Source organism: Barbus barbus (assembly GCF_936440315.1).
Source record: "Barbus barbus genome assembly, chromosome: 22".
Classification (NCBI taxonomy): domain Eukaryota; kingdom Metazoa; phylum Chordata; class Actinopteri; order Cypriniformes; family Cyprinidae; genus Barbus; species Barbus barbus.
The window spans coordinates 18,628,844-18,642,369 of record NC_136750.1 but is presented as its reverse complement, the minus strand read 5'-3'; the positions used below and the strand labels follow the sequence as shown (position 1 = coordinate 18,642,369).

The 13,526-nt window shown below is 39.2% G+C and overlaps 1 protein-coding gene across 2 annotated transcripts in view; it reads left to right on the top strand.

Moving 5' to 3' along the window:
- The first annotated feature begins 420 nt into the window (after positions 1-420).
- The window catches only part of LOC306888569 (breast cancer anti-estrogen resistance protein 1-like), a 97,071-nt gene continuing 83,965 nt past the window's right edge, over positions 421-13,526 (top strand). The window contains exon 1 of one of the 2 annotated variants that reach the window (XM_079446976.1): positions 421-875. In XM_079446976.1, the coding sequence (XP_079303102.1) occupies positions 864-875 (12 nt within the window). In that variant the 5' untranslated portion in view covers positions 421-863. The remainder of the gene's footprint in view (positions 876-13,526) is intronic. The other variant, XM_079446974.1, reaches the window with a different exon arrangement.

The window sequence follows — 13,526 nt, the reverse complement described above, 5'->3', positions numbered from 1 at the left end:
CTCACTTGACTTACTTGAGGTGAGCCACTGACGTGACTTGATTTGCTTGATTAGTTTGTACTGTGACTTGAGACTTGATGGTAGGGACTTGAGACTTGAACATGTGTGACTTGCCCCCACCTCTGCTTGGGGTTGAATGTTTGAATGGGAACCGATTTTTGTCATTAACTGAGTTATAGCTGCCAAGTATTCTCTAGTATAGCCTACTACAACATTTTTTGTTAGGCTCGAAATTTATTTTTCCAGTGAGACAGGGGACATTAAAACAGTATGCTATAAAGAACATTAAATAGAACAGTAGCACGAGATTGGCATAAACGTTATTCCATTCACAGCGTATAATATAAACCATGCTGTGTTTATCCACACAGAGGTAACAGGAGACTATCCCTTTAAACAGAGCTTGATGATTCCATCATAGAGAGAGAGATAGAGCGAGCGAGCAGCGTGCTGGTTCGCTGTGCTATGAAGTGTCAGTGTACGCCACCGCAATACAGATAAACACAAGCCAGGTCATTCCTTACTGTAGGGGGAAAAACGAGTGAAGAAGAGAAGCGTTTTAATTCAAACACAGCCATTTTATTAGTAGCCCAACAGCAGCTCTCTGGAGAGGAGGACTGAAAACTGCGCAGCGCTGCCTGTGTGAGGTGGAGCGGAGACACATCTGAAACATTCACATCAAACTTCTCACCCCATCGAGGCGCGGATTGCACCCTTACTACAGACAACATGGAATAGAAGGACTCCGAGAGAAGCCCAACAACACAAATTGATGTTTTCTGCTGAAAAACCGTTAGAGGGGAAGAAACCGGTCCGTTAAAATCAGCATCAGCTTTGTAGTGGATTGAAAGAAGGAGCTCAAGATGTCTGTGCCGGTAAGTTCTTCAATTTAACCTCTGATCTGATTCATCGCGATGTGGAAAAGTTACTGAACTGCTTGATACTAACTTGCATGCGTTGTACTGGACGCCCAGATATGGTCTGGAAGAATGGGCAGTTTGCTCTCGGTATTGCCATTCGCTGCTGTTCAGGACGGTAGTGGAACTGAATTTTTGTAGTTCACTCAAGACAATACACAAGCTGTGTGTCAAAACCTAGTCAGCTGTCTAACTAGACAGCGTTTTTTTTGGGTGTCATAGGCGCGTTTCGAGGATTTCCGAAATGGTGCGCGTGCCAGTGATGCCCAAAAATACGTTCTATATAGGCAGCTCACAAGGTTTTGACACGGAATCCATGCGCTGAAGTAGACTACAAAAATCTATACTAAATATTTCGGTTTTCTTTTGGCTTTAGGTATTTTAGCCCCCCCCCCAGGATTTATTACATTGTCAAGAATACTCACATCAAACACATTTCCCGCAGTTTTTTAAAAAACGTTACGTTTTTGTTAATGTTACATTGTTTTATGAATGACCCATATGTGACCCTGGACCACGAACCTCAGCGCGGGTATATTTGTAGCAATAGCCAACAAAACATTGTATGGGTCAAAATGATCTTGTTTTATGCCAAAAATCATTAGGATATTAAGTAAAGATCATGTTCCATTAAGATATTTAGTAAATTTCCTACTGTAAATATATCAAAACTTAATTTTTGATTTGTAATATGCATTGCTAAGGACTTTATTTGGACAACTTTAAAGGCGATTTTCTCAATATTTAGATTTTTTTGCACCCTCAGATTCCAGATTTTAAAATAGTTATGTCCATACATAAATGGAAAGCTTTATTCAGCTTTCATATGATATATAAATCTCAATGTAAAGAAATGGACCCTTATGACTGGTTTTGTGGTCCAGGGTCACATATGTGAAGAACCTTATGACTTTTCACATTTGGCCTTTTAGCTTGTTGCAGCTTTAAGTGGATTTATTTATTTATTGGTAAATCAATTAACCAAAATTCATTTTTTATATTTGGTCATGTTTTCTATGTCCGTGTGCAATGGCCTCATAGACCAAAAGCCCCTTGAAAGTAATTTTCTCTTGCAGCATTTACTAAATATCTATAGCAATGGATTTGTTCTAATGGATGCGCAAAGTGCGTCCATATCGACAGCTTCTGTCACAAATTCAGATTTATATGTTACTTGTGTCAACATGGTACTGTAATCAAGAATTGATAAATATTTCTAATATTTGATAATATGTATATTACAAGTATACATGGTTGACCCTGAGGCAAAATCTGTTCTTGCACCATGGACCTGTTTCTTCCAAAAGAGTCTCAGTTCAGAGCTCTCCATCGAGTCTCAACCTGTGAGACCTGTGTTCTGTCTCCCTGCTGCTTTTGGCATCTCATTTCGACATACTGCAACACAATTTAATGTTTGCCCTCGCTGGCTGAAGTTAAAGAAGTCAGTGGATTACTAATACGGGGCTGTGGAGGATGCACAGCTCTGCAAAACATCATTGCGGATCCCTGTGGGAGGAATGAGGTTAATTTGCATGTCTTGGCAGCTTACTTATATATTTTCCCACTGCTGTTTTTAGGAGAACTGGCATCTTGATGATCTTATGAATAAATAATAAAATCACTTCTGCTCTTTGCATCCAAGTGAGGAAATGGTCTCGGAAGGCCACCTCAGTGGTCTGCGCCTTGTTTAGTTTAACTCTTTGCACCTAGTTTAGCTCAGTGCCAATGAGAAAGAATAGTGTATGTTCAGATTCAGCATTGCTTGAGTACCGATGTCCCACGCCATTTTCAACTAACAGAAGCCAGATTGCTGTTTTTGCCCGGGGTGTTCGAGCTTGATCGCAGCAGCTGTTCTACCACAAAGACGAGAGTATGGTTTGCTTGTCTTGTGCCTTGTTTTCCATGCAACTGGTGTGATTCAGTTTACCTGAGACCAACAGATGTCACCAAGAAGTAAAAAACAAACAAGTGTAACGGCTAAGGCACTTTAATAGTGTTTGCAGCCTGTTTGCATCAGTAGGAACCCTGCAGGAGTTTCAGGATTGCACCCCACATTGGTTTATTTATCAGGTCTGGGTTCTAATCTGAACTTGTTTGAATTGGATTCTCCATTCAACAGTTTGGGCATATTTCAGTTATTAGTCCATTTTCTTGCATAGAAAAGAAATGGCAGAACTTGAGATATTACGAAAATCTTAATATTTCCTCCAACTATGCAGTTCATTTAATATTTAACATATATAAAAATCTCCAAAAACTGATCTGCGGATAGTTGAAGTATTTCTTGCTTAAAATATTTATTATAACATTATGCAAAATTAATAAAAATTCAAAATAATAATAAATAATAAATTCAAACTTCAGTTATAAACTAAAGAAAATTGTTTTTGTTTGCTTGCCATTATTTCAAAGCATACAGATTTTTAATCTTATCACATCAGTTCGGACGTATTTTTCATATTATTTATGCTGTCATATTTTTTTTAGTCAGAAAGCCAATGAAATTAGCCTAATCAATGTAGAACCAGGGTTATTTTGCTGTTATATAAATACTATTGTAGTTTTTCTTTGTTTTACTTCGTATTTTCAGTTTCTATTTTAATTTTAGCTAAGTTTAGGTCATAATGTTATGTGCTTGTCTTGATTTATTATTATCTTTTTAATATTTCTATGTATAGCTTTATTTTTATTCCAGTTCATGGTTTAGTAATTTTAGTATTTAAACTTGTGTTAATTAGACAACATTTCTAATTTAACATTAATTTTTTTCATCTAATATTTGAATTTTATTTGATTTTATTTTAGATTTATTTCAGTTCACAAATATGATTTATAACAATTTCAGTTTTAGTTTTGGTTAACAATATGAAAACACTGCTCCACTGACACTTTACCAACATGTGTCCAGACATGCATATCTCCATACATTTTCACTTAAATTCTGCAAGTGTGTATGGATACACGCATACTTCCTTTTAATACATAAATTCATAAGTTCGAGTTCTACACATGCTCTGCTTCATACATATTGATGGGTATTAATGTTCGGCTGTTAACGTCATTTGCCTCGGCTTCAGATCTTTATCCCGTCCCAGAGAGCGTGCACTACGACAGCAAGCCTGCACATACCCCCCCCCCCCCCCCCCCCCCCCACCACCGTCCCTCGGAGTTTTGCCGCGAGAGGTTAAATGCGACTCCAGCAGGGAACGAGCTTGCTAGCTAGATCACTCTCAGACGCCTGACATTTGGTGCTTGTCATAGATGATACTCCGCATACATATTAATAATGTTGGCTTAGGTGAGCTGTCGCATTTCAATCAACCAATAAAGACCTTTTGCTATTTGTATGCGTTGCCCTGGCAACTAGAGGCCACCAGCCTTCCATATATGAGTTTCATTGGCAGTGTAACTCATAGTAAACAGCGTATAATGCTACACATGCCATACATGAACAAGCACGACTCCAAAGACGAATTGCGACACGCGCTTGTGAATACGTCTATGAATTCCTCTCTGAAATCACACTATTTGTGCTTGTCCTTGCATAGTAAGTGTCTCATCTCATAGACATTCATTCCTTCACGCAGTCACATATCAGCGGCCCCTGCTTTGCCTCTCCCGGCAGGCATCTTTATCCGTTTTTAGTGATTAAGGACAGCCATTTTTTGATCAAATACACACACTCTTACACCGGACGCATCTTAATCCAGAGACCAGCTGACACACTCAATAGTTTATTGCTTGTCAGCTCAAGAGAAAAATAGGAATGCTAGAAGCAGCTGCAGGTGAACATATGATGAATATGAATGTAAATACTAACGTTTGTCACCTCAAGAGTCTTTTGACATACAGCTCTACATACTTATCTGATTTAAATACCATTGGCATTAGTATGCAGTATATGGGTATATGTGTGAATATTCCTCATTCTCATTTATGTCTTGGTATGTTGCACACATATTTTGCATAAGAATTCAAATGAAGGGAAAATGGTGTTATGTTATAGGCTGTGTGTGTGTGTGTGTGTTTTCTGTAGTATGGAGAGTTGTATGTAAAGCATGAAAATTGAATTACCTTGGACAGCGTTGCTCTGCGTGTTTATGTAAGCACTGAACAGAAATCAGAATTCAACTGTTTTGACTTGAATCATATCTATCTATCTATCTATCTATCTATCTATCTATCTATCTATCTATCTATCTATCTATCTATCTATCTATCTATCTATCTATCTATCTATCTATCTATCTATCTATCTATCTATCTATCGTTCTATCGTTCTATCTATCGTTCTATCTATCATTCTCTTCGTTCTATCTATTCTATCATTTGTTCTGTCATTCTGTCTGTCGATCATCCTGATGTGCTGCTGTTCTGTCATTCATTCTGTTATTATGTTTTTCTTATGTTCTTTCTAGCATTCTATCAGTCTTTTTTATTTTTTCTGTCATTCTTTCTTATTCCATTCGTTTAATTTAATTTATTTTTTTTTGTTTTTCTATTTATTTGTTTGTTTCATTGTTGTATCATTTTATCTATCATTCTGTCATCCTCTCTGTTTAAAGGCTGCAAACCTTCAAACTTCAATACTTTAAGCCATTATTGGTTCACTTTTTATTTTCTAGTTAAAATTACGGTAACAGGAGTTTCTTTGATTTAAAAAAAAAAATAAAATAAATGAAATTGTACTTCCTTGCATTTTTCATTGGATTTGCTACCTCAGTTCAGTTTCAATTAAAATTCAGGAATATCATTGAAATTGAAAAGTCATTCTCTGTTGAGTTCTGAATGGCTTGTGTTTGTTTATGTGCACATATACTGTATATTCACATGATGGAGTAAAGCAAGTCTGTCTGATATTGTGTAGGAAAATAATCCAGTGTATGGAATTTGTGGTTTTGTGTGCAGTGATTTGTACGCAAGTCTTCATACTGGCAAAAAAAAAAAAATCACTCCGAAAAGATACTCTCTGACTGGTTTTCTTTGTCTGAATATAGCTTCACATATTTCCAGCCTCTTTATACTCGCCAAATGCTTTTCACTCTTTTTTCTTATTCATCTGTTTTTCTCTGTCCCTCATCTTTTCACTATAAAGGTTCTAAAGGCTTCTTTTTTCTTTGAATTTTAGTTTCCTTGCTTTTAACAGTCTTTGTGTGTGTGTGTGTGTGTGTGTGTGTGCACATGTGCTTTTGCGTTGTTAGAGCTCTTTTGCTGTTATATTTGCAGCAGTGGGGGACATACTCAGTTTGAAATCCAAGTAGGCCCCTTATGATTTCAAAAGCCGGTGTCGTTTTACTCACCCTGGCATTGACAGTCCTACAGACGACCGCTCTCAGCTGGTTGGGAGGACACATGCCCTCATGGGACCTAAAAGAGTCACGGTAAACGCATCTCCTCTAAACAAATTACAACACCCCCTCCACTTTACCCCAGTGTGTTTAATGTGTAGCATCTTGTTTTCTGTGTCTCAGACTGGCAGGACTGATTCTTATGCGTGGCCCTCTCTAGAGTTCTGTTTATGCTGCTGTTTAAGTCATATGTGTGTGTCAACGTGGCTTGGCTGTGCTGAGTCGCTAATGAAACACAGTGCTTTTTCACAATATTGAAAAAGTTGAACTCTGTGTAACCCGCTCTTTTGTTCCACTGCCCTGCAAATCTCTTTCGTCAGCATTAGAAGGGGGAGGATAGAGGGAATATGTGTGCACGTCTATGGATGGAGATTATGTTGGGTGTGTATGTGCAAAATTTGCATGCCTCGTGTTCATGCTTTATATTGAGTGATTATGTTGGTAGACAAAGAGAGAGATGGTGTTGCGCATATTTGTTTGCAGCTCGGTGGACGCTGGATCCTGATGTGGATCCTCATTATAGTGCAGCTGTGAGAGTCAAAGGGAGATAGAAAAACGAGCGAGTGTAGTTGTGTGCATGTGTCTGTTTTTGCCACAGCTTGTGCCAAATCGTCCCGTCGCCACCGTCGTAAATCTGCTGGCTGATGTGCACCGTGGTCATATTAATGGAGCGCCATCAATCACACCGGGCTGTCTGAGATTAGACTGTATGTGCATGATGGGATGGGGGAGGGAACTGTACATACAAGTGAACCTGACAGAGACATCTGTTAAAACTTGACCGATTCAGCTAAAACCAATCCACATAACTTCAGCCTATCCCTGTCTAGTCTTGCTTTTTCCAGTGTAGTCCAGTTTAGTATGCCCAGGCCAGTTTATTTCACCTAAACTCTGTCCAGTCTGGTTTACCCAGTCATTTAAACTCGGATAAACTCAGACCAGATTACTTGAAGCCAATCCAGCTGTACTCAGCTAAACCCAGTCTAGTCCAGTCCAGTTTAGTTTTCCCAGTTCAGTCCATATTGGCTAAGGCTTGTCCAGCTGTATACAGCTAAACCCAGTCTAGTCCAGTCCAGTCCAGTCCAGTTTAGCTAAACCTAGTTAGGTCCAGTTTACTGTGCCCAGTTTAGTCCAGATTAGCTAAATCCAATCCAGTTATGCTCAACAAAACCAAGTCTAGATCAGTCCAGTTTAGCATGGCCAGTTCAGTGCAGGTTAGCTAAAACCAGTACAGTTGTACTCGGCTAAACCGAGCCTAATTCAGTCCAGTTTAGCTAAACCCAGCTATGTCAAATTTATCATGCCAGGTTCAGTGTAGAGTAGCTAAAGCCAGTCCAGTTAATCTCATCTAAAACCAACCCAGTCAGGTCCGGTTTAGCATGTTCAAATCAGTCTAGATTAGCTAAGGCCAGTCCAGCAGTACTCAGATAAAACCTGTCTTGTCAAGTTTAGCTAAACCCAGCCAGGTCCAGTTTAGCATGGCCAGATTATTTTAGGCCAGTTCATTTTATCTCAACTAAGACTGACCCAGTCCACTCCAGTTTAGCTATACTCAGTCAGGTCCAGTATAGTCTGCCCAGTTATGTCCAGATTAGCTAAAGATAGTCCAGTTAATCTCAATTAAGACTGACCCAGTCCACTCTAAAACCCAGTCTTTTGCAAAACTCAGTTAGGTCCACTATAGTGTATCTACCCTTTTGAAAAATCCAGCATATGCTGGTTAGGTATGTTCAGAAGCATCGCTGCTGGTTTGAGCTGGTTTAAGATCGTCCTTAGTTGGTCATGAGCTTGTTTAAGGTGGTCATGAGCTGGTTTATGCTGGTCATGTGCTTGTCCTAAAGTGGTCCTGAGCAGGAGCTAGTTTCCTAGGACCAGCACATGACCAGCTAAGAACAAGCTTAAACCAGCTCATGACCAGTTAAGGACCATCTTAAACTAGCTCAAACCAGCAGCCATGCTTCAAATCATACCTAACCAGCATATGCTGTTTTTTTCAACAGGGTAGTTTTCAGTCTAGATAATCTGAGACCATTCCAGTTGTACTCATCGAAACCCAACCCAATCCAGTTTATTTAATCATTCTAGCTAAACAGGTCCAGTTTATTTCAGCTACGGCCAGTCCAGTAAAGTCCAGTTTTAGCTAAGGCCAATCCAGTTCAACTCAGATGTGCCCAGCCCAGTCCAGTTAAACTCAGATAGACCCAAGAAATCTGCTGATTGATCGCCTTCTGAATTTCAGATTAGATTAGATTAGATTTGGCAGTGACGAGTGATGAAGTGAAAGGGTCAGATGAAGAGCAGGAGCCAGGAGAGAGGGGGATGGAAGAAAAAGAGACACAAATGAGACTAGAACTGGAGAGTCAAGTGTAACAGCCTCTAGAGAACCAGAAAATCATATGAAAGTTGAAAAGAGAAAGACATGATGGCAACACAAGAGCAGGGTTGCAGTGAAGGACACAGAGAGAAGAAGAGGAAAGACACCCTAAGAGGCTTGGGAAAAGATAACAGTAAGCAAAAAGGGAGAGAAATGGAAATTTTGAAGTAGAGCAGGAAGATAAAGACAAGGAGAAGATTACAGAAGATGCTGTATGTGGACAACAGATAGAAAACAATCAATTTGTATATTCTGGGACCACCATCCCCTTCACAATGTTTGACATGCTTGAATAGACCTCTTTCCTAACTTTCCTAACTGTTGAGAAGAAATAGTGAGTTGTTATTTGTCCTGTCCAGTGTTATTTTTAGTACTATTCATACACTGTTATAGTATTAATGTGCTTTTGTCATTTTTATTAGGTTTTTAATCTTTCTATTTATCTTTATTTATATTGCAGTTTTAGTTTTCGTAATTTTGGTACTTCAGCTATTTCAGTTGGCTGCCACACCAGCATTTCTAAATTTTTCATCTAGTATTTATATGTAATTTCAGCTTTAAAACTAAAGCTATTAAAATTTGTTCATTGAAATAGTTAATAATAACAACACTGCTCCTGTCCTTATGAACCTCTCCACAGGGCATGAGCATGACATCATCAGCACCCGCCTGCGTTTTAATGAACCTCTCTGTCTGGATGCTCATTAAGGACGTGTGAGTGTGGAGCACCTCAATCACATCCTCTCAGCTGCATGTGTCCATATGAGTGTGTACGTGAAATATCATATTGTATATGCACATGGGAACTCTTAATGTTAATGAGCGTGCTTGAGTGAGTGTGTGGCACTGACGTGCGAGTGTGCGCCTCTTATTTGATGTGCCTAAGCCGCACTGCACAAGCATGAAGAGGCTGTAATCTTTAGTTGAAGTCCCGCTAATCCACGTGAAGGTTAACTCTGCACTGTATGTTGCATTCTTTAAATTAAAGCAACAGTGTTTGTGATGTATGTGTTGGAATGCCAGAACTCAATTTCATAATTGATGGATCAGGCAGATTAATCAACTTCGCAACGTATTAACTACATTCCAGGTTTCAGTATCCGACCTCTGGGTCAATCCGGGGTTAGTTAGTGGCATGCAAATAAATGTACGGTGTATGCTAACACTCTTGAAGCTATTATAATCAGGGTCTCTCGGATAAACAGCAAGCATAATGCATAATTAATGTAATTTATTTCACTCTGGTGCTGGAATAGATTAGGGGTGCCCTCTTTGATTTGGCTTGACCTCCGCCATCATCTTACCGTGGTCCTCCTTGAGGAAGCGTCTCATTGGAAGTCGCCGCGGATGTGTTCTTGCTCCTGTTGACCTTTTCGCTGATGGGAACTTATGAGGTGTGATTGGGGATTTAGGGAGAGAGAGCACGAGACCGAAAGGTGAGAGAGAGAGGAGGTGATGAGGGAGAGTGAGACAAAACGAGAGACAGTTTTGAAGTGGGCGACTCCATTTCACACAGCTGCTATAATGTGACCTTTCTGGAGACAGTTGTCCCTCTTCCTTATCAATGCAGTGCAGCGGATTAAAGTTGCATCAGCTGCAGAACGCGCTAACCCAATGTTGCATCTCCCATTTTTCCACTAGAGGGGCGACCTTTAAGCAGCTTGTTGCCTTTTTAAAGTCGACGCCAGTGAGCTACGCTTGCAGAAGGATAATAAAGGGACGTTGCACGTTATTACTGCAGCTTTGCGGTAAAAGAAAAAGTCATTTGTTGGCAACAAAGAAGCTTGATGTGAAAGAAAATTGATTTTGAAGATTGACTTTCGATCTCTCGTAGGACTTTGCTGGTTTCGTACAGTGGCCGGCGACAGCTGGGATCTTGCTTTTGTGCCACTGTTTGGAGATTAGTTCCTTAATAACAGTCCCATTACAACTCGCATACATTGTCAAACACACAGCATACTTAGAATATTCACTCTCTCACTTAAAAGACAATGTATGTTTCCATGTTTATGATCAACAATCTGGCATCTATGGAAATCTGTTTCTGTCTCAGAGAGTATATATAAGGTATTTGCAACTATATTGCAGTTTTAACTTTTTTGCCATCTTTATATGTCTTAATTGTCAGATTATATATTGCAATGTTTTGATTCTTCTTATTGTGACTTTATCAAAATGTGAATTAATTTTGCATTGTGACCATATCTTACAGTCGCAATTTGTTTCTCTTTTGTTTCTTTCTAATTGATTTTATCATAGTTTAATCATTAATTTTGCAATGTGACGTCAGTTATTTGTGTCCCATAATAGCGACTTAATTGTAATAATGTTGTAACTTGTAAAATTGTGACTTTATCGTCGTTGCAGGGCATCTTTGTTTTTCACTTTTCAATTTATATCTCACAATGTTATTTTGTTTCTCATTATTGCAACTTCATATCTCAAAATGACACTATTGTGCATTGTGAGTTAATCTCACAGTTGTACTTTATTTCTGATAATTGTGACTTGAATTCTAAGATGTTTTTTTTTTATTGCAAAATGTATTTTAATTTTTACCTGACAATTATCTGCTTTGCTTTTTACTCTGAGATGGAAATTGTCTTTTGTAGGCATCCATTTCTTGATGTACGAGCTGTTTATATGTGCTGATGTTTTTCTTCCTTTATAAGGTCCTTGTGTGAGTGTGTGTGTGTGTGTGTGTTAGCATGTTAGTCTCAGGAGGGAGTAGCTATTACAAAGTTTATGTGCTATAGGAATTCTGTACTTCCTGTAGCACACTCAGAGTGCTGTATAAGAATCCCAGCACGATCTCCGGAACGCTTCCAGCCATCCACTGCAAACTCATCAGTTACCATTAATGAACCACAGCTGGCTTTTATAGATATACCTGCTGGACAACCATATTCTCACAGCCTAGTTCTTCTCTCACAGGTTCTTACAAACTTTTATACTTCATCTAATGCATCTTTATTAGAGTTGCTCATGTGTGCTGATGTGAGACTGGTTTGGGTCCAAAAGGAAGATTTCAGTTCCACAGTAAGGGAGATGTTTGGAGCAGTGGTCATTTTTCAAATTATGGTCTTTTAGGTCTGCGATTGTATTGACTAAGCCCATTGAATTGGTCTCTTTGGTGATAAGTAGGATATTTATGCTCTGTTGAATGCATAGATGTGTGTCAGTAGAGGTGGCCAGTAGATCTTGCTACCCAGCGAAGCAGGTAAATGATGGGTTTCATATTATAATTGCAGACTGGTAAAAGAAGACTATGTTCTTCATGACATGAAAGGTTTGCCATCTGGGCCCCCTACTTGGATTTTTCCTGGTCTCTGAATTTAGCTAGATGGCTGAGGGACTCCTAGTGTTCCTGGAGGCCTGCTCTGGATTGGACCAGAAAATCTGGAAAGTTTATTGTATGTTTGGTCCCATTTAAAGCAAACTTTATGCACAATGAACCTTTTGAACTGATTGATATGCATTAAGGAGATGAATGTTAATGTATGTGGGATGGACAGATGAACCAATCTACTGTGTTCAGAGTCTGAGGAAAAGCTTCTGTTCTTGTCCTGTGCCCCTTTGCCCTGTTGGCTGGGCAGGTAATCTGCTCAACTGCCATGTGAATTGGGTTTGAACCGGGAGGGCAAGCAATTTACTGCTCATTCACAGATTGTTCCCCAGCTTATGAGAAAAAAAGAGGGGGATGGGGTTGAGAAAGATGAAGAGGAAAAGAATGGATTAGATAGAAATGGAGAGTAAAAGAGTGTTTTTCAAGAGTCCCAATGTTTTTCCAGTATTGCATTACATACACTTTTCAGTGGATAAACAACCTTTGAGTCATCAGTTGTTTTTATTATGCATAATTTCTTTGACATTTTTACTGCAAAACAGTGCCCATTAAATGTTTATGCAATGTTAGTGTAATGTTGTGGACAGGTTCTGTGCTTGAATTTTGGAAAGCTATTTTGCAGACTTTTGGACCGGCACACTGGAATGCAGGCTTCCATTCTTCTCTTTCTCACTTTTTCTCTCTCCACCAATTCCTTTCTTTTCTTTTCCAGACTGTGTCCATGAGCTCTGGGCTTGGTAACTCCCAGAAGCCAAAGTGAGTCTGGGCTAGACTGCTGTCATGTCAACAGCCACTGTTCTGCTAATATACACAGGCACCTCAGCACTCGATCATTTCTTCGTCCAGAAGAGCCCCTATTGCCACAGGCTTCACCCCAGTGCTCAGGATAGCTTTTGTGTCATGGAACAGTTTCCTGTGTCACATATCAGCTTCCCAAGGCACAATCCCTTTTCTTTTTTTCTTTTTTTTAGCATTTGAGTAGTGCAGAGCATCTTGTTACTTACTATGATAGTATCTTTCCAGAGATTACATGAATTGTGCACCTGTCATAGTCGGAAAGGATAATATGAAAACTGCAGTATTAGTACTAGCAGGCAACACGTTAAAAGAGGATAATCTGGAAAATATTTACTTAGAGAAACATGTTTATAGTAATTGGGCTGTGGGCATTTTTTGAAAGCCTTGTCAGAGTGTAGAAAAAAAGAGCGGCTTGCCTCGACTAAGGCCTTGGTAGATGTCCAGAGATAGACAAAGAGAACAACAGAGTTACACACAGTTTGAATTCTTGCATTAAAAACAACTAGCAATGTGAATGCAGGGATCTTGAATCGTTTGAGCTATTTTTTACTAGACATTCTCATGCTAAGAAAACATTGAGTGCAAAGGAAGAGTTACTTGAGTCCTGTTTTCATAACTATACACTTGTCATGTGCCAGACTGTTTTTGGTTATCGTTTACTTTTGATTGCTGTGTGTCTATAGCATCTAGTTTATTCTCCCATGCTGCCTTGAAGCTTCATAACACAAGATCATCCCTCTTCA